Source organism: Nanorana parkeri, unplaced genomic scaffold (genome assembly GCF_000935625.1).
Source record: "Nanorana parkeri isolate BGI_ZX_2015 unplaced genomic scaffold, ASM93562v1 scaffold1402, whole genome shotgun sequence".
Lineage (NCBI taxonomy): Eukaryota > Metazoa > Chordata > Amphibia > Anura > Dicroglossidae > Nanorana > Nanorana parkeri.
In genome coordinates, this window is record NW_017307670.1 from 96102 (window position 1) to 118220 (window position 22119).

The 22119-nt window shown below is 40.5% G+C and overlaps 1 protein-coding gene across 5 annotated transcripts in view; it reads right to left on the bottom strand.

The window, feature by feature from the left end:
* GALNT13 (polypeptide N-acetylgalactosaminyltransferase 13) overlaps positions 1–22119 on the bottom strand; it is a 219951-nt gene that overhangs the window by 58880 nt on the left and 138952 nt on the right. For all 5 annotated transcript variants that reach the window (XM_018569808.1, XM_018569807.1, XM_018569811.1 and 2 more), the window contains 2 exons: positions 17853–17970; positions 10765–10945 (listed from right to left, as the gene is read on the bottom strand). In XM_018569808.1, coding sequence (XP_018425310.1) covers positions 10765–10945; positions 17853–17970 — 299 coding nt within the window. The remainder of the gene's footprint in view (positions 1–10764; positions 10946–17852; positions 17971–22119) is intronic.

Below are 22119 nucleotides of genomic sequence, written 5' to 3' on the forward strand. Positions count from 1 at the left end.
CTAAGCCCACCAGGCTACACCTATAGCTAATATATACTGACCCTTTAGCACGTACACCAGCTCAGCTCAAGATATTGTACATACAAATAAACAAACAAAAGAGCGCCCACTCCATGTGAAGAACCGTTTATTAAATTAGGCTAAAAATAGGTAATGTACTCACAAGCAAACATGTAAACCATGTAAACTTTCTATGGAGGCTCAACAGCCCATCGATCGCCTAGGCGCTGCTTGTTAAGCTCACAATGAAGACGTCTTTCAGCAATGAGTGGCAGGTTTAATGCATTTTTGGGGCACTCACACTTCCGCAGAACCCTGGCTGCTCCAAGTTCAGACAGACTTTTAGACTGACAGTCGACCAATCCTGGCCCTTCATTCCTCTGACCAATCAAAGGTTTTAATTCTCAGCCAATCACAGTACACTCCGTTCTGCCTATAGAAACGGCCGACTTGCAGAGGTTTTTTTTAATATGGCTGGATCTAAATTTCTAATAGTCAATTTGGATCGGACACTTGTCTGCTAATGTACTTGGCGTAGCCGATGGTAACTGAAACAACATATTTAAAAATATTTTTAAAAGATTTCTGAAGACATCAACATTAAAATTGAAATTGACCGCAAATGGATACCGATCTCTGGCATTCTATTCCAATATATCTATAAAACATCGCACAATTGTGTGCGCATATAAAAATAATGAATACACAGTAATATACAATATAATAATAGACAAGTACTCAGGAATAAATTACAAGCACTTCATTTTCTCCCGCTTATAGTCAGTAATTTGATAACTTGATAATTAATTTGTCACAGCGGCATTCACCTATACAACAAAGGCCTGATGAGACCTGTATGACATTGTTAACCTGTATACATTTTATTTAATTAAAACAATTAAAAATATTAGAATTACTAAATTTATGATATTAAGACTTGTATACCATGATTAATCATACTAAATAGCTATTGCTAGGAACCTACAAAAACTCTTTCAATTTACAAAGGCCCCGTGCTCATCATTAGCAGACGAATGTCCGATCCAAATTGGCTATTAGCATTTAGATCCAGTCGTATTGAAAATACCTCCGCAAGTCTGTTGTTTCTGTAGGCAGAATGGAGTGTACTGTGATTGGCTGAAAATAAAAACCTCTGATTGGCCAGAGGAATGAAAGGTCAGGATCGGTTGACTTTCAGTGTAAAAGTCCGTCTGGGCTTGGAGCACCCAGAGTTCTGAGGAAGGGGGCATGCCCCAGAAACGCGTTACCTCTGCGGCTTCGTTGTGAGCTGAACGAGCAGCGCTGTGGTGATCGATGGACTGTTAAGACTCCATAGAAAGGAACTATTGGATACGCTTGGTTTACATGTTTGCTTGTGAGTACATTACCTATTTTTAGCCTCATTTAATAAATGATTCTTCACATGGAGCGGGCGCTCTTTTTTTTTGTATAGATATGAAAGTTCCCTGCCGTGTGGAGCTGCCCCCTGTGTGATCAGGCTTAACCCCTTCGTGACTGACGACGTACAGTGTACGTCGCCAGCATCGGGGCTGTTTAAACAGACTCCCGGCGACTTTTGCAGGGGGGGTTAAGGGAGGTGTGGGCTGGGAGGTTGAATACTCAGTGTGCTGCTTCACGTTGCTGCGGACCTGGGTGTCCGTTGTTTGTCAAAGCAGAACAAAAGGTAGGGAAGGAAGCGCCACAACTGAGTTAAGCCTATCTAGGAGGTAGGGCTCTACATGGAGTGGGGGCCTGATGAATGGATGATTACACACCGCTCGCTGTCTCTTTTGTTCTACTTTAACAATGTATGCCTACTGTATACCCCGTCGTAAAGCTTTACAGACTATAACAGTGCTACAAGGATAGAAAATAGCGATACGGTTTAGAAGGGAGTACGAGTATTCCGAGATGCACTGATAAGTTAATGACTTTCCACAAGTGTATCTAAAACTCTGCTTTAAATTCTTAAAGTAAAACAAGCAACAGTAACTAATTAAGAGTCTGAACACACAATTACGCTGGAGGGTGGAGATTTAATTTTCATTGATTATAGGTAAACATTTGCTCAGTACTCCTCCAGGCATGAATCAATACACACTTAGCAGGCAGAAGGAGTGATGTGATCAATAAACAGAAAAGTAAATCGCTATTTAATGTGTTTTTAATAATTTGCTGAAATATCTGCCAAGTGTCTTTTTTAGTAACTAACCAGGAGTTGTGCATAATTTCATCACTTGCTGCTACAGTAGTTGATCTTAGATACAATAAAATGGCATAAACATATGTTTTGTTATGTGTTGAGCAAACATCTCACATCAGTAATAATAGAAATATCCATTCCTGAACAATTAGCCTTGGAAAACTCATTATACAGGCAGTCCCTGGGTTACAAACAAGATAGGGACTGTAGGTTTGTTCTTAAGGGGTTATTAAACCCTTGCATGTTTTTGCATATATCTACTGCTAGCAAGCAGTAGATATATGCAAAACGATTTAATAAAAAACTTTTTCAAAGGATTAATAGTTACCTGTGTCTCCGGCACGCGCTCCTGTCCGAACATTTGAAAATTTCTCGGGCGGCCGCAAAGGATCTTGGAGCAGGCTCATGCGCTGTTCAGATGTTCGGCCAGGAGATGAGGAGAGACACAAGGTAAGTATATGGAGCAGAAGTTGGAACAGGTAATCTCCTGTTCAGAAGATTTCACGTCACTTTCTCTCCCTGTGACAATTGGATTTTGAAAATTTTGGGATGTCTTGGAAACAAGGATTGGTGATAAAGTTTCAGTGGAGACACCTTTTTCCCATAATCACTCTTACAGGAGTGAATTTCCCTTCCTAAGGGTAGATTTTCACTTCCTGTGATCACAACAGGAAGTGAGATTAAATCTTTCTAATGCGGATACAGACAGCAGTAAAAACCTCACAGTGATCCAGAAGAAGAGGCAGGCACCCCTCGTCTGCACGTCTAACAAGAGGCAACTTCCTGTATAGTACTAAGAACCAGACCCAAAAAGGCAGGCACTCATCGCCGGCATGAGCACGGTAGCTTTACAACTACTGGAGTGCTGCACGGTACACTTTGGCTGCAGCCTGGGACCCCCTTCTGTACAGTAATAGCCTCCGTTTATAAGTAGGAGTCGTATGTAAGTCGCATGTTTGTAACTCGGGGACTGCCTGAACAGTGAAACTTTGTATCAGCAATATTCGACTGCCTAGATAAGTGTGAATCATCCCTGTCATCAAGAATGTTTTCCTCCTTATTTAGCTTTTCTTTCTTTGTCCGAGCCTAACACTTTAGCTGGTCATGAACATTAACCAGCAATATTCACCCAGTTTATAACATGGTAAATTTGCTGTGAGTCAGTGAATGTGAAACTTGGAAAATTTCAATAAATGTTTGACATACAGTAGCAAGTAGTTTTTTGGCTGAAGGAGATCCTGTCAGCAACTTTCAGGTATAGCAAAGAAAGGTCAAGTATTTTAAATGCGTAGTCACAGTGTTTTTCTTTGCATACATTGAGGGGAATTTATCAAAACTGTAGCAGACAACATCTGGAGCAGCTGTGCATGGCAACCAATCAGCTTCTCTTTTCAGTTTGTTCAGTTGAGGTTTGAAAATTAATGAGATGATGATTGGTTGTCATGCACAGCTGCTCCAGATTTTGTCTGCTCCAGTTTTGATACATTTCCCTCATTGTTTTTATGCACTTGAAATGTGCCTTTGAGCTTGCTAGAAAATGTGACTACTTCAGGAAGAGTCAGTTCCCTAGCACAGGCCCCTCCCTCCTTGCATGTCATAGTCCTCCTCTCCTGTAAGTGTCTAACTACTCTTGGTGGTGGCCCAGCTCCCTTACCTCCATACACAACTGTATATGTAGCTGCCAGAAAATATGTGAAGGGGAATACTAGAATAAGTGAAAGCTTTGAGTCTGCTGTGGCTGCAGACATCATGTCCAAGATGGCGGTGCTCAACAGCAGTCTCAGGACCTTTGGATGTCTACACAAGGAAGGCTTTTGCAAGTAAACCAAGTACATAAAATACCTTACATGCACCTATAATCCTATGGTAGGATGTTTGTTAAATTGAATGGTCTGGTGACAGGGACTGTGCCGCCCCAATAGGGACATAGAATATGAGATGCATAGCCTCAGTTAATATTAGCATTGTTATATAGGTTAGAATTTATATAGTGTGATTTGCCTAACTATTTTCTCATAGCTAAATTCATGTGTTATAGTATGCTGCCATCTAGTGGCCTTTTGTTGTAATGTACATGTTTTTCTGTGATTCTTTGTGATGTCTACGATGTATTTCCTCTCTGTATGTAGCCCCACCCTTCTTCCTGTGTGCAGTACTTCCTGTGTCATGGCAAAGCTAGCAAGCCACATGTAACAGGACACACATATAATCTGCACAGTACGGAGGAAAGGCATCATTTTCTGACCGCACAATACTATCACCATTCATCTGCTGTTCCTATCATCTGCTGTAAAGAATAAACACCTCTTTTGAATTAATCGGTATTGACGAGTTCAGCTATCTGACGAGGATTGTCCGCAGTGAGTATATCTGCTTATACAGGCCAGGCATAGAGGTCTCAGCAAGGGATATATTTCGCTATCACAACGATCGGAGTCAGAATAGGGACTCTTAAAGAGGAACTGCAGGATATTATACCCCCACACTGCAAATGTTAACTGCTTGTCTTGATCTAGGGGGGCCTGTTATGTTGACCGGTGGCATCCCTATGTTATGAACCACCAACATGGACCAAGTATGTATTTACTCCAAAGCTAATCTCCGATGCTACGTTTTTTCCCACACTTGTAGCAAATCTTCTCAACTACAAATTCTCAATTCCCTGTAAATCGTATCTCCTTATTATAACTATTTGAAGCTGCAGCAGCTATCTTGAATTCACCTTCAATCCCTGTCTGAATGACTTCCAACATTCATTAATGACTTCTCCCCATGATCCATACTGTCGTTGACCCCCACTCACGCAATTCCATTTCTCTGCATTAATCATTTTGTTCTCCAGCTTTATGTGAGAGAACACATCCCCGGCATCCCTACAACCAGTCAACCAATAAGCAGAATGCATAGCGCCCAGTGGCCACAGAGAGAAGCAGGCACATCTAAAAGGGATCTGGGGATGTGTTATTTCATATACTTTCTTTTGAAAAAAGTCAGACACAGAAAGCAGCAAACAGACCGAGTGAAAACAACACTGGGTTTCAAAACAGGTATTTCCTGAAAGACAAAGTTATTTGATTGAAACATTTTAATTGCATGTTGATTAGGGGGAGGGAACAAAGGAAGATATTATATGCGTATACTACACTTTAGCTTTAGAGGAAGTATGTTTGTTTTTTGCTCCTTGCACATCAGGGAATACTTACCTTACAAGTGTGGACTGTAGACTGTAAGGTAAGTAGGTCACAGCGCTGTTAGAACAGTCTTCAGTCCTCAGCTTTGTCCCACGTTGCCGCCATCTCCTCGGGTTCTCAGAAGGAAGTCCTCTTTGGCCATTGGGTGGCCACTGATGATGTAACTCCTGCACATGCACAAATGAGGTACAATCTACCTGACATCCTGCCCATTCACAATATCTTAGAAGTACTGTCAATGGACTGAGCAATGAGCATGCATATTGCATGGCACTTGTGCACAGTACAGTGTACACAGAAAATCGTCAGGGGACATAGAAATAATTTTTGTTTGTCAAAAAAGATTTTGCATGTTTCCTCTGCCAAAAATCCCTACCGCCCAGCGATTTTTTTGTTTTATTGACTTGAAGTTTACTGATGGATTTTTATTTTGACTACTTTAACTTTGACATTACATTGTATTTTACAAGTGCAGCCCATACAAATATAATCAATTAATGATAATTACAATTTCAGAATTATGTCCACTAAACTGCTCTGAGCAGACGCCATACACTTTACACTTCTGTGCATTGAAAATAGCTGGATTGCACACTGCACTTCTGCATATAGGATGAGACGACTGTTTACATTAAAGAAGTTCTGCTCGAGTGAGCACTGAATGGTGCATTTAATTGTATTTAAATATTTTCCTCTGGCTTACTGCTAATTAATAAAGCAGATCTGTGTAACCTACTTGAGAGAGTGTAAACTCTATTTAACCTGCAGTAATTAAAACAGAAAATTATGCAAAAAACTGTCACAAGTTAACCGAGAATTGTGAAACTCCCGCTTTGCAATATATTATTCCACTGCTGGGAGCAATTATTTTAAACCAACAATGATTTTTTTTTTTTATCTAAAAATATAGAGCTAACTTTCATTTATGCATAAGAAAAATATATTTTCTTATATCAAGAGCATAAAAGTGGAACAACAACCAAAGTTTTTTAGTGAGGAGATTCACCTTTATTATACAGTCATGGTTCTCTGACTATATCTTTCTATTGCTCCGTTTACAGTAACTGACAACATCCTAAAACCATTTTGCCATTGTTAAAAAAAATCTATCTATATATATACTGTATATATATATATATATATATACATACATAAAATATATATATCAATAATGCAAATAAGGAGAAAACATTGAGCTATCAGGGGATGCAGAGAGGATGCAGAGATTGATAAGGGATCAGACAATGCAGAGATTTATAAAGCACAAGGAAATGCAGATATCTTATGAGGCATCAGGGGATGCAGAGGTTAATGAGGGATCAGGGGATTTCTCAGTGATCAGAAGATGCAGAGATTTATCAATGATCAGGGGATGGCGAGATTTCTAAGAGATCAGGGGATACGGAGATTTTATCAGGGGATGCAGATTTATGAAGGATCAGGGGATGCACAAATGTATGAAGGATCAGGGGATGCACAAATTTATAAAGGATCATGGGATGCAGAGATTTATAAAGGATCAGGGAATGCAGACATCTTTTGATTCATCAGGGGATGCAGAGATTTATAAGGAATCAGGGGATGCAGAGACTTATCAGTGATCAGAGGATGGGGGGATTAATCAGTGATCAGGATATGCAGAGATTTATAAGAAATGAGGGGGTGCAGAGCTTTATGAGACATCAGGGGATGCAGAGATTTATAAGGGATCTGGAGATGCAGTGATTTATGAGGGATCAGGCAAAACAGAGATTTATTAAAGATGGTTTCCTCTGGTAAATAACATAGGAGGCTAGACAGATAAGAGAGAGGAAGCCTAATGACATCAATCTCCGAAGATGCATCTGGAAGGCAGTGAACTAGGCTTCATGTGACCAGGAAGTGGCAAGTACCCAATTTTGTATATATCTTAGCAATGCAATGTTGTATTCCACATTTAGCTATGTTGTGGGGTCACCTGTGGTACTATACACGTTTTTTTTTTAGACTTTCGGTCCACGTTAACAAGGAGGCTTCCTACATAAAGTGCCGAGTCTGTTGTTTTCTGTGTGAACTTTCATGCCTATTACATATTGATGAGGAGAGATGGGCATACATGGGAATAAAAAATTACATTTCAGGAGGCTACAACTAGTTGAATGTTTGTCCCCAAAAAAGGGCTGTTTTCTAAAATTATACTGGATCTCTTTTCCTATTTGAGGTATATGTTGCTGTAGAACATTACATCACACTTTCCCTAAGCTGGGCTCAAACTTGCAACATTAACAATTTCAGTTTCAATGTTCTTCATCACGTATAGGTAATTACGAGCAATGCAGCTAAGACTTTTTTCTTTAACGTTTATAACTTGTTGCAGTGAACCTACGCTAATGAAAGACTGAAAACTAAAGGCAAAATGTAAAAGCAGCCATATGAGCACCCCAGGATTCTGAGAATGCTGTGTGCTTAATATGCAAATTCAAAGTCAGCGGTCATACTACGCTCCTCCAGCCCTCTACATCCCTCAATGCCATAAATCACTCTAACCGATAGAGGGGCTCACACCACACAGTGTGGGGCAGCAGACTACTGCTATGAGAAGAGGTAAAATTTGCATTTTGAACCTCCTGGAGAGTTCATGAATATAAATGAAGGTACAAGCGGGCACTTTTAACACTGCTTTCAATTTTAAGATTTTGATCTCTGAACAGGTGCCCTTAATATGTAATACTTCCAACAAGAGAATCTTTACTGCTTACAAAATGCTCACCTTTAAATTTTTACATTTGTGGGAATAGTTATATCCATCTAATTTAGAGATATAAAAGACGCTGTAATAAATTTTCAGTAGACAGGAGCTCTGCAGGGGGGCACACTCTCTTACATTGTTCATATTATCATTGCTTCACATGTCTCCTAGTGTGCCTGGGCAACAGAGCTCATCTAACCCAATTCAAGGAAATCGCTCAGTATAGAAATATGGGTGTTTTCCCCATCTGCCCTCCTTATCTATAAGTCCTACTTCATTACTGGTGAATCATCACTTTTAGGGTCCGCGATTTTAGCTTCAGTACGAATTGGTGCAAGACTGTTAAGAATGGACATGGTAGTATCAGCCAATAATGTAGGAAGAAATGTTACAAAGCAACTGAACTATTTTATTTTGTTTTGGATAGAGTAGAAAAGGGATTAGAACACCTGCCAGGTTTTTATTGTTGTCTGTGTCCCCATTAAGGAGATTCACCCTCTCTAATTGTCCTGGTGACTCTGATAACTGACAGAAAATGTTGGGTTGTCATCAAAACAGGAATAGATGGGAAATCTTCCAATGTGGACACTAGTTCTAGTGACCCCTGTAACATACTTACCTTCTCTTCATTCCGGCACCAGCAGGTGGGGCTGCCTCCCTCTCTGACTCACAACCAGGGTCATGCAGCTCCGCCGTCCTAGCTGGCTTAAGCCGAGGAATTCAATTCCCAGGCGTGCAAGCAATGTGAGCGCTCTCTCACCACTTCCACTTACTTTGCAAATTCACAGGAATTTGTATACCTTGGGCTTCCCTGCAGCTCCTACTTGCTCTCCACCCTGAACTCCCCTGAGCTGTAAATGCTCTGCGTCCTTAATCTTGTGCAACTTCCTTTGGAGTCAGACTTCACCAAAGCTGAATCCTGCCTTACCCTGGAATCCTGCAGTTCATCCAGGAGCGTGGCCAGTGAGTTTCCTGTGTGTTGTTTCCAATAGCAACCGCTCTCACTCAGCCTTGAGGATATATTTCACTACTCAGGAATTCCAGTTCCCATTCTGTGTACTTCGACTACGGAATGCCTGATGCTGTCTGTCGGACCTGCTTCAATCTCAATCGCAGGTATACCTCCTTACTAATTCTGTGTACATATTCATGAACTGTGTCTATAAGAACTTCTCTCAGTTACACTTATTTCAAGCCAAGTGACTTTGTGTACTCAGTTGTGTACTCCCTATCCACAAGTAGATATTCCACACTGATCATGCATACCGGTACTTAATCATGAACTGTGTCTTTAAGTGACTTGAATCTTTAGTTGAATGCAATTCTGATTTGGACTACTATATACCAGCAGTATAAACTCAGACATTGTCATGACGCCAGAGCCAGCCTGTGTGGCCAGAGTTCTGGAGGGGCACTTACACATGCTCGTATGCATCGTCCTGCACAGGGGATTGTGCCCGGCCGCATGCCTCTGCCTGGGTGTGCGCACACTCATGTGCGCGTTCCACGGCGTGCGCATGGACGTGCGCACATGATCGTTCCTAATGATGGCGCCAATGGGGCTATTTAAGGCTGAGACACTTTGACCTACCTGCTGACTGCTCTTCAGCTGTACCCTGTCCCTTGTTCCTGAAACCTGTACTCTTGATCCAATCATCCGTTACCGAACAGGCTTGTTTGACCTCTGCTCCCGCTCCATACTCCTTGACCTCGGCTGGTTTTTGACCTCTCTCCTGCCTGCTTCCTGGTACTTCTCTGCCTGCAAGTTACTGACCAGGCCTGCCTCTGATTACATCCTGTCTCCTGATTGTATACCTCGCTGCCAGATTGTTGCTGACCCAGCTTGTCTCTACTCTGCTTCCAGGTTCTTGCGTTATAACTGCATCCTGCTAGAAAACCCTTGCAACCTGCATGCAGCTCTGACAGGAATCTACACCTACCAGCACTTGTGCCCCTCAGGCACCTGTTCCCACTATCCAGGGGTGTTTGGACTGGAGCAGCAAGCGATCGTCATCTCAGGCTCCCCTTTAGGTACGTGATAGACATTCTAACCCTGTGCATCTTATGAACTGTGTATTTAATTGAGTTAATAAATTTGGTGGAAACTTCACACTTATAGTGAAACCTTCAGTTGTATACCAGAATCGTATCTGTGAATACCCTGAGTGAACCACAAGCAGTTATCCGCAGTTGAGATCCAAGTGAGTTAACCCTGCTGACTACTAGAGATTTCCCTTACTTTAAAGGAATTTCCTCTCACTTCCTAGGGTAAGTCTCCCCAACGGACACAGATGGCAAAAAAGCTCACAGGGGTTATACCCCTCCCTTACTCTATCCAAAGCTAGTTGGGGCTTCAGTTATACTTTAAATATTAATTTAGTTTTTGGGGCTATTTTGGTTAAGGTAGCAAGAGTTGTGGTAGAGTTTATTTAGTGCGTGGCTTAGGACTGGGGGTGACATAGGATGAAAGTGGAGTAGGGTTAAGTGTCATGGTTATAATAACTGTTAGGAGTTAAGTATTGTTAAAGTGCTAAAGCGTATTTCAACCCAAGAACACAATCTAACCTGTAGCTTCTTATTTTAAAACAATATCCAAAGTTTTTATGAGACTGTTGCTTCTTTTTTAAATGCAGGACACTTACCTGGTGATATAATATAGAAGAAATCTTTGAATTCATCCATCCAGACTTCCGCTAATCTTCTGTTGTTTTTATTGATCACGTGACCTGTACCGCCAGGGAAGGTGTAGGGAGTGGCTTTTCGGAATACGTGTCCCACGTGCGAACATGTCACAATTTCAAGCGAACCGCCACACTGCCAGATCTGAAAGTCAAATAAAAGTTTATACCACTTGAGACTTTTAATATTCAAAAATGGTAACTATTCAGTTATGCACACAAATATGACATGATATATGATGTGAATATGTAGAAAAGTTCTGCATTTTGATAAGACCGCATTCTGCACTGATAAGGAGGGAAGGGTTTAGATCCTAGAAAAAGAAATCATTGCTTTGTAGATTTATTTCCAGAACATTTTTCTGCTGAGTTTGAAAGTCGGATCTTATCATACACATCAAGCTTGTCATATACATTTAAATTCAGCTTGTCCATATGCATTTATTTCACAGCAACAGAAATATGGATTTTACAGATGGTCAGTTTTTCATACCTGGGACATTTCCAAAAACAAATATTTCAAACCAAGAACTGTTCCCGGAATGAAAAAAACAGTTGGCACTTAGGTGAGCTTGCTCCAATATGGCAAGGTGGAAAGTGCAGTAAACCATTGCAACCAATCTGAATTCATTTTACTGACATCAGACTAGTATGGATGTTGATGTTGATTGGTTGATGGGTACTGCACTTAATCTGGCAGGACAGAAATATGAGGATGATCTCAGAAATAAGGTGTAGTGAAATTTGGTGACGTAATCACTGTGCTGCTCATTGTTCTCCTTGCTGGAGGCTTTGGCATGAGGAAGCAAAGCCCTGCCGCTACCAAGATGGCCACCTCCATACAGAGACATGGGACAGAACAAGGCATTGTAAATCAGTAATGGGGAAAAAAGATAAGCTGCTGGGAGACCACAGGCAATACTGGTGACAAGTCTGCCTTCTGCCTGTCTTTTTTGGGGCACAGATTCTAAGGTTCCTCCTTAAGGTTATAAGTGGACAAACCCAACCAAAGGGATGGCTTCCTTCCTAATGGTTGTCATTTTATTGAGGGATGTGGTTTGTCACTGCAAATTTAATATTTAACTACTACACATAAAATGCTGTTATGTTATCAGACATACTGTGATTTTACACAGAAATTTCCATTGACTATAGGCTGAGACTGGGGAGAGTTCAGACTGGTGGCCACCGCTACTAAATAATATGCTAGTACATATTTACAGTATATCTATGCCGCACACACCACAACACCCGATGTGGGCTTTGGGACTCTAAGCCAACCAGAGGGCACAGAAACCAGACTGTGGAGAAGACGTGGAGGCTGTTTTGTAGAATAAAAAGCCATTTTGTGCTTCAGTGATGTAATTGGTTCCTAATGAATCCAATAACTGAATAATGCATGAGCTCCAAAATGGCTGACTCCACTAGTATGCATGACAGGTGATCTTTAAAATAGGTGACCTCTTTTCGGGTTCCTTACAGAAGATCTAATAAGCGAGCTCTTGGTTTCCTCCTTTTCAGGCTGTCTGATCTGCTTTATTTTAAATAACCTTATCTAATACGGCGTAGCAAAACCAATTTAACACAAATGCACATTTGAGTGGAAAAGGTGAAATCTGCAGTCATTTATAACTCCTGGAAATATCAAATTATAGATTAATTGTATAAAGCTTCAGCAATTTTAGAAGCAATATTCCTATTTTATTTTACTGAGTGTCTTTTTGGCCAGAGAAAATGTGTACTGTAGAAATGTATTACAGAAAAATTGAACATTACTTAAGTTTAAACAGGCAGAAAGTTGCAGCTTACCGTCTGACCTAGATTTGGCTCAAAATCTTGATTCTATCAGGATGTTATTCACAGAGATATAAAAGGGAAGGGACAAGCTAAAAAACGACTATTCAACTTAAAGCGGACCTTGCAAGAAAATGCAAAGTCCTCTTACTCTGCTGCCTCTACTTCCTGAAAAATCAACCGAAAATCAACCAAAAATCAACCTTACACTCAATCTGCCATTGTGGGTGATGTCACTGGGCCTTCTCCTGGGAAATCTGAGGATCACAAACCTCTTGACAATGTTCTCCTGCACAGCCCTGGAGCATCTTCTCGCAAAATGTGGGATCCTGAGTCCTGACCTTTCTTATTATTCCAGGGTGAGGCCCAGTTACATCACCAGGGCAGCCAGGATAGGGTGGGGAAAGCATCTGCAATATTTTTCTCCAGAGTTTTACAGGATTATTCACAAAATGATGAAGACAAAATAGCTGAACTGGAAAGTGAGCTGAATTGGAGAATTGTTCCAAATCAGCTATGCTGTCCTAGATTGTTCACTTCTCCTGCCTTCTCCAAACTCTTCCCCCTTTTGTGAATAACCCTGTTAGTTTTCATTGCTTTCAAGTAGGGATGAGCTCAGGTTTGCACCAAACGCGATCTGAGCTCATCGGAACATGGAAGTGACATAGGCCTCCCGCCCAATCAGCTGTGAGCATTCCCCGCCAAGCAGCTGGCCATAAACAAAGAGGTGGGATGCTTGTGCGGACTTCATTTACCATATATGGCCACATCGCCATATTAGGTCATTTAACTACTAATGGGCTGTGTAGCCATATAAGGTCAATAACATAATCGCACCCCACCCCTTTCCTTATGTCACGATGCTGGTGGGGATTTTCCCACCAGCAGCTGATTGGACACCATGGGAGGAGCTTCATTCCGTGTTCAGGAGGAACCTGAGCTCATCCCTCGACTAGGGTCTGGTTTAAAAGCAGCGATATGGCTATACTACAGCAAAGCCTGCCAGCTATCCATATTTTGGAGGGGTTGTCCCTCTTTTGGAACCAATAATAAGTGAAGAAATCACCAGCACTCCTGAGTTCAGAGTGTCAGCCCTTGTTTATTGACATCCAATCAGGTCTCACAATGCATAGCAAGGTTTCAGAACGCTCAACTGTTCCTTCTTCAGGCAAAAATTCCTCTGTCTCACTTTCTTCCTTAATTGTCCCTCATTTTGGACTGATGTATAGATCTCTATAAAAATGTATTTTTTAATATCACCTCATAGTTCTAGCCGACCTGTGACAATGAGACTGTCACAGGTCGGCTCAGTAGATTGGGAGGTGAGCGAAAACATACCGGCGTTCGCTCACCTCTCGATCCTGTCATGGCTCTCTGCCGTGACTGGGGAGGGGCTGGATTCCCCCCTCCCGCCTCCGCTCCGCTAGCGCTGACTGGCGGAATGGACGGGGGAGGGGGCGGGTACAGCTGGCTCTGCCTCTAGATAGGCAGAGCCAGCTGTCAGTCACGCAGCTGGGCGGATCCCAGCACAATTGTCGGGATCCGCTTCAGCTGCGGTGTCTCAGTATACCGGGAGCTAAAGCTCGCGGTATACTGAACCTAGGGTGACGGGAGGACGCTAGTTTGTGTCCTCCCGTTACCCTAAGGAGAACTATGGGGAAAAGCCTTAACCCCATAGTTCTCCTTTAACTATCAAAAGTATTTTACTATACTAAACCTTTTATCTAACCTGTAAAGTATTTAATTTGGTATTGTTAAAAGCCAAAATAAAGGCGAAGGATGAACAAAAGTAATTGTAGGTTACAATAATAGTTTTTGTGCAATAATCCTCATGGTTCATGTTTCTGCAGGCGTGACAGGAGCATGTCCTTTGCCTACATACTTCATGCTGTGATGTATCTCATCTCACAATGTTGGTAGGTATGCCGCAGCCCTGCCATTGTTTTTTTTTGTTTGTTTTTTTAAAAGCTTTGTACACTTTTATAAAGCACAGCAATATGCTTTACAACTGTGCATTGTGCTCTGTTGCCTTTGGGAGTCTCAAGCCAGCAGAGTCCAATAAAACTACATGGCAAAAAAAGCCGGAAGGAAAGCCCATGTATGTGATCTCTCAAAGCCATGTGACTGGCTTTCCTCCAATCATGGAGCTCTCTTTGCTGCATTAAGCAGAGAGAACTCCATGGGGTAATGCAGGCTACACACAGCAACCAGCATTTTATGAATGGGCCATCAAATGGGGGGGGGGGGAACAGTTTGCAGATCCCAGTTTGCGACATCTGCTCACTGTTACAAATGAGCTTTTTTTTCTGTAATTGAGAGGGTCAGGGGCTGAAAGGTAAGTGCATTTTGCATTGGTACCCAAGGGTTTAATATAAGTGACCATATATCATCACAGACTGGCAAGGGCAACAGCTGTCCACTCACATTTTCACTAAGCAGAATGGAAGGTATGATTTTCTATAATTGATTTGTAATTTTTTCAAAACAACATAAAGATTTACAGCTAAACCTCAGCCCAGTATCTAAATAAGCAGATGTAATACATGTCATGGAGCTGGTTTACCTACCAAAGGATTAGTACTTCTGTCCATCCAGTTTAGCAATTTACATGGCTCTATCACACAGCAGAGCCCTGCCTAGCAGGGAAGGAGCCTGGATCTTTCTCTGCTACAGATATGTAACACTTGCAGGTCTTGTCCCTCTCCTAAACTGAACAAACAGTGAAAGGAAAAGCCACAGAATGATGAACTCATCCCTCTATTACTCTGCTCTCTTCTTCTACCAGCATATTTCTTTTAGCATATAAGCATTGTAGCACAGTTGACTAACTCCTTACACTGCATTTTCCTCACCAAGTCTGAACCCTGCTGTACAGGGGATTGCAACAGGCTAATGCCAAGTATAATTTAAATACTTATACTGGTTGCATTAAAGTAAATACATGTAATGATCTATTAATGAATACAAAGCAGTATTGATCTGTGTCTTTTATTTGTGTCTGGAAGTCAGTGTTAAATTGTATCTTTTCTCCATCCGCCTTTGATGATAATGGTTATAATAATAATTGGACTGCACAGGCAGCCTACCTCCATGCTCTATACAACAGTAAATTAGCAATACTGTGAATACACTGAAAAATGTTCTTTAAATTCTGCTGTGAAATATCCAATTATCCCAAAATTGCTCTTATCCTCTTATAAAACATATCTTGATAAAGGTAAATGGTCATTTTCATAGGCACACTAGTCTGTGCATACAAAGGTTTCATGAAATGTACACAAAAAAAAACCATATACATTTAAATAATTGCAGAAAGGTTTTTAAAGGAGCACTTCACTTTCCATTAACCACTTGTATTTCTTCAAACAATTCAGGAGCAGAGCAATTTTTGAATGCAGCAGTTCATCATTGGAACTCTATATTGTGCAAGATATTCATCAGAATTTTTTTTTTTTTTAAATATATCTTGCAAAACAATATAAATATCTTCTTGCTTTCATGGGTACATTTCAGAAATTAGGGTAGTTACATGTTATATTTTATATAGAACTGTGCAAAGTTTTAGGCAGGTGTGAAAACATGCTGTAAAGTAAGAATGTGTTCAGAAATATAAGTGTTCATAGTTTATTGTTATCAATGATCTACAAAATGGAAAGTAAATGAACAGAAGAGAAATCCAAATCAAATCAATACTTGGTGTCACCACTCTGTGCCTTCAAAAACAGCATAAATTCTTCTAGGTAGACTTGCACACAGTTTTTGAAGGTACAGGGCAGTTAGGTTGTTCTAGGTACATCTGGGAGAACTAAGCACAGATCTTTTGTGGATGTCGGCTGCCTCATATTCTTCTGTCACTTCATATAATCCCAGACAGAGTCGATGATGTTGAGTATAGGGCTCTGTGGGGGCCAAACCATCACTTCCAGGACTCCTTGTTCCTCTTTAAGCTGAAGATAGTTCTTAATGACATTGGCTGTATGTTTGGGGTCGTTATCAGACTGCAAAATAAACGTGGGGCCAACCCTGATGGTATGGCATGATGGATACATATCTGCTTGTATTTTTCAGCATTGAGGACACCACCGATCCTGACCAAATCTCCAACTCCATTGGCAGACATGCAACCCCCAGTCTTGCAAGGAACCTCCACCATGCTTCACTATTGCTTGCAGACACTCATTATCATACCGCTCTCCAGCACTTCACAAACAAACTGCCTCGCGTAATCTTGTTTCCACGTCAGAGGTATGGCTTTCTGGCCGCAAAAAAATGGCACCAGGTGCGCAGAAGAATATGAGGCAGCCAACATCAACAGAAGATCAGCTCTTAGGTGTGCTGCCAACATATTTGTTTTGTTTCGAAAAGAGGGACAGTCTTTTAAATGAGATACAGTTGGGAGCTATGATCCCATAAAAGTGGTCATGTGATCTTAAACAGGAATTTCACCCTTATCTTCAAAATAACAACAAAGTCGCCTTTAGAATTGTTTAAGATGACAATCTACAAACAGATACTTGTAGATAATTGCTTTTTATTATTTGCATACCTTGTGTTTCTTTTCCTCCCCATTCTTCTCACAGTGGCCATTGTTACTAAGAGATAATGAAACCATCTCCCTTTACTTCCTGGAACTCTGGCACATGTGACCATGCACATCATCTCATGGAGGAAAATGCCTTTCCCTGAGATCTCATGATGAGATTTCCCAGATGAGATTTCCCAGCAATTAACTGCTGATGTAACCTTCCCAGGATGCAACACTTGGGCACGATTACATCACTTTTGCCAAAGAGAACCAGGAAGTAGAAAACAAGAAATGGTAAGTATAATGAAAGTAAAATTAAAATATGTTTGTTTAGCTAATGAATGTAAGAATTTGGGATTTTGGATTATTTACCTCTGTACCTGCAAAATTTCCTGATTTGATGTAAATGGAAGGTGTCAAAATGTATTTCTAAAAAATTAAAAAACCTAATCACCTCAAATGATGCTGAAAAATGTAAACATTGCTTGCTTTAATTGAGCTACAGCCTTGGATAAAAGAGTAGGCAGGAAGTGGCAGAGAATTACAGATTCTATACAGTGTTGTCATTCATGTTATGGAACATAGCTATGCAACGTATTGGAAAGTGATTGGTTACAAGAGTACGGGTATCACTCTATGGATTTTCTGGTAGAGCCATGTGAGTATGTGTTTTATCTGAGCATTTCACTGTTTGGTGGAAGTTGTTCCCAAAGTTTGTTTTAGTTATACTTACTCTGAAAGACATCTCCAAATTCTCTCCACCCCAGATATCCATTCCTGAATCATACGTGCCAAGCTCTTCAAAATAGTTCTTGTCAATGGAGAAAAGGCCTCCTGCCATTGTAGGTGTTCTGGAGAAAAGAAGGCGGTATAGATCTGAGAATATGTACAATAAAATAGAAATAGACATTTTATCTACTTAAATGGTGAGAAGCTACTATACAAATCCAGCAAGCAAAATCCTTGAAAGTTATGTTTTTATCATCACAAAAATCGAGCCGGATTAGAACATAGAAAACCTGCAATGCACCTTGTAAACTGAGCTTTTTTCAGAGTAAAGCCCAAATACATTGTAAGGCTGAAAAAAAGATACGTATCTGTTGAGATACATCCGTTTGGGGGCCTGAACCAATATCAAGCCTAAGTTAAGTGAAATAAATGAATAAATATGTTTTGCTGCTTGGTATGAAAACTATCTCTCTGTTCCTGATCATAAGGGAGACCTTGAATACTCAACTATATCCCGATAAGATGCCTTCCAGGCTGGAAGAAGACCTGTGGGTTGATTTACTAACCTTATAAGCACACCACAAACATGTATACACCTCTGTAGTGTGTTCCCTCCCAGCATGATCTATGGGTGGAATCTAAACACCTTTGTAGTGTGTACACACCCAGCAGGTGTGTTGTGCAAAGCCAAGCATGAATTGCAAGGTGATGTTGTGTAAATTAGCTCTATGTTGTGTTGCTTGCGTTGATGAATGCAGGAATGTAAATGCATGAGCTAACCATTTTTGCCCAAACTGTGAAGCAGCATTATATATGCATCATGTACATGATTTTTCCATATATGGCATTAGTGGAAATATGCTTTTAGAGACTTTTTGGTTGATAAATACGTTTTGCTGTGTGAAAATCACACACACCAGGTGTGTGTGTGTGTGTTTAGGTTAGTAAATCACCCCCCTGGACTGCAAATTCCATTCACACACTTTCCAACCAAAAGAAAAAGGATGATGTTTTCATAGTAGCCAGACACGTCCTTTAATTTTCTAATCTGTGAAGGGAGTTGATTGGCTAAACTGGGAAGATGACAATGGTTGATCCTGCTTCATTGCAACCCAATGGCATTGTTCTGAGGAGACACTAAACTCAGGAGGTAAATCTTATAAATGCATTTAAGTACCTTAATTATGAACAGAAATGTATCTTATTTGTGTATCACTCGGCTGTAGATCATCAAATCATCAAATCATCTCTGAATTGGTGCTGACGCTGTTCTTCTTCCTGGAGGGTGGCTACTTTTGTTTGCCATGGTCCCTGTGTGTGTTGTAAAGTAGCCACTGCTCCAAGCTCACTTTAATGATGGACTACAATCCCAATACAAATTAGTAAGATAAACATAAGATTGTAGTCCATCACAGAGGGAGAGCTTGAAGTGGTGGCTACTTTACAACACACACAAGCAATGCTTTTCAGGCTTGAATTCAAAAATTAAAGAAAAGCATATTTTTCTTTTATATTATCAAATATGCATTTCTTTAATTTTTGCAAAAGGTGAACTTAGCCTTTAAGGATGCCTTCTCAGGTTTGTCCAGCAGAGGGCGCTGATGATTAGCACAAGGATAAGCCCATGCAGGCTCTGTATGATATCCTAGCTCAGTAATTGGTATGACATAGATAAACAGTGTCACAGTTTCAGCTGGAATGTGATGCACGCTCAGATATATTCTATTGACAGGCGAAGATAAGTGAGCTTCACTTTTTCAGAACAGGGAAGACGTGCCTTATATCCGAAAGGGAAAGACTAATGACCCTGCTGTATTATAAAACTGTACCATTGTGCAGTAAACAATGGAAATGTTTGAAAAACGTTTATTTATAGAGATTATTAGGTTTGCGAAGAGCTAACAGATCGATTTTTCCTAATAGCAAATAATGATAAGAGGAAAGCAGTAGGCCCAAACAGATCTTTTGTATGAAATGAAGAAAGATCCATTATTCGTCTGTTTTCACTCATCGACTACAAAGAACACAGCCAGACAAAAAACGTAATATAAAAATAAGGAGAGGAAAAGCCACCGCGGCATCAATCAAAAACAGATCTTTAGACAGTTGAAGTGTGTGTACACTCAAAACATAAAAAAAAATATGTGTGCTAATGTCACTGTGATTATTAAAAATGCAGTCTTTTTTATTTTACCTCTAGAAATCCTGAGTCAGTACTGTGTCAATAGGACTTCCTCTTTTAGGGTGACAACACTCACCCACTGCCTTTCAAAGCATTGGTGGCATTGTCACCCTATTGTTGTGAGAACACATGCAGTTGGGTTGATACATAGCATGCCTGTAGTGAGCACACATCATCCTGACTTTTCTGCTCTCCATTGCAATGAGAGGTTCAGCAAAGACTGTTATGACTGGAAGTTTGGAACCCAGAGGCATTGCCACTCAAAGTTATGCACTGCTGCACCTGCAGACCCCAGAAAAGGAACTTCAGCATTAAATGTAATACTTTTCATAAAGACAAGCTGGGAGATAATGAGCAGAGGGGCTGCATGACTGGGGGAGGAATAGTCCCTGGAGAAGGGGTTAAATAAAGTGTGAATCAGTTGACCTTACCTGATTGGAGGTTGGGGGTCAGGTGCCGGGGAGGAGCCGCATGGGTTGGGACTGCAAGGGCTGATGAGTGTTCTTTCTAGAAAGTCGACAGAGGAAGCAGGTTTTCCTGGCCGACCTCCCCTAATTTTGCAGTTGCAATGACTTTTTATGTCACGGCAGCTTGGCAGGTTAACGGGTCTCTGGGGGTCTGAAAATGTGAGTCGGTTACAAAATGGGGGGGCCATCAGGTGCTTCCCCCCATTGGTGTCGGTATTTGTCAGGGGCCTGTCCGTTTGGAACTTGGGAGCAGTAACTGTCCTCGTGGTGCTTGGGTGCGGCTGGGGACATGGGAGCAGTTTTAGTGGAGGCCTTATTTTGGCTGATGGGCACCCAAAGTCCCCTTCTCGGATCCAACAGTCATCCAGGTTATTAATTTGTATGTTAATTTGATTATTACGTTTGGTAAGTTAACTTTTGTTTGGTTAATAAAGGGCTGCTGTGGCAATTTAAATCCATGCATGTTCAAAGGTCAAGAATATGGTTCCTTTTTGGGCACATGATACCCACTGTGTTTCTACATGTTTGCCTTTACCTTAGGCTTTCCTCATTTAAAATATATACAACCTGTAAGGGATACTTGCATTGCTGAAAAAAATTAAATTGGATAATACATGATAAATAACCAAAATGGTTTCTACAATGAACTTGGTTGGTTTCTACAACCAACTTGGTTAGTAAAATTAATATATGTTACGTGATTCATTTTTGTTATATAGTTTATACCTCTTTGGTGGACCTCGGATGGTTTTGGAGGAGAATGACACTGTGACTTTATAATGAATTGTATAATGATTTATTGATACATTTATAGGGTTTTGCAATGTGGCCCCTCTATGAATTTTAAGTTTGTGAGGTCAGGGTATGGGAAATACATTTATACATTATATAATTCTATTGCATTCTTCAAAACAAAACGTAAAGAAAAAAAAAGTGGTCTATCAAGTCTGCCTCTCTTTAGATTATTATTTTTTTTTTAAATTGTCCGAGTATAGATTTAATACCACCACAAAATCCCTGTGCAAACAAACAGCCACGCCGATTGATTAGAATCATAACATTTTATTAGACATAATGAGAACCACATATCAACCCTAACCCCTACAATCATTTAAAACACTCACAAGGACCATAAAAGAGCCCTTACAATAATAAACACTAAATATAACTGATAAATAAGGTATAGATCAATAATATATCAATGCACATATAGATAAGATAAAAATAAGTGAACTACCATAGAGATTGCAGATACACTGTATATATATATATATCCCAGAAGGTGCTCTACTAGAGCACCTATCTGAGAAGAACCCGGGTTCTAAAGATGTTACAAGTGGAAATAAAATAATATTAGTATTATTATTATTATTCCAAATACATAACTACTGTATATACTCTTATACACTGCCTATCCAAAAAAATAAAAAAGTAATTACCTGGATTAAGCTAAGCAAAGTTATGTCCCCAAAAAAGGAGGTCAGCTACGTACCTGAATATACTGAATGGCCAAGTTTTTCCATCAATGGATTTTTCCTTCCCTGATGGCACATTGGGCATATTCCAAGATGACAATGCCAGGATTCATCGGGCTCAGATTGTGAAAGAGTAGTTCAGGGAGC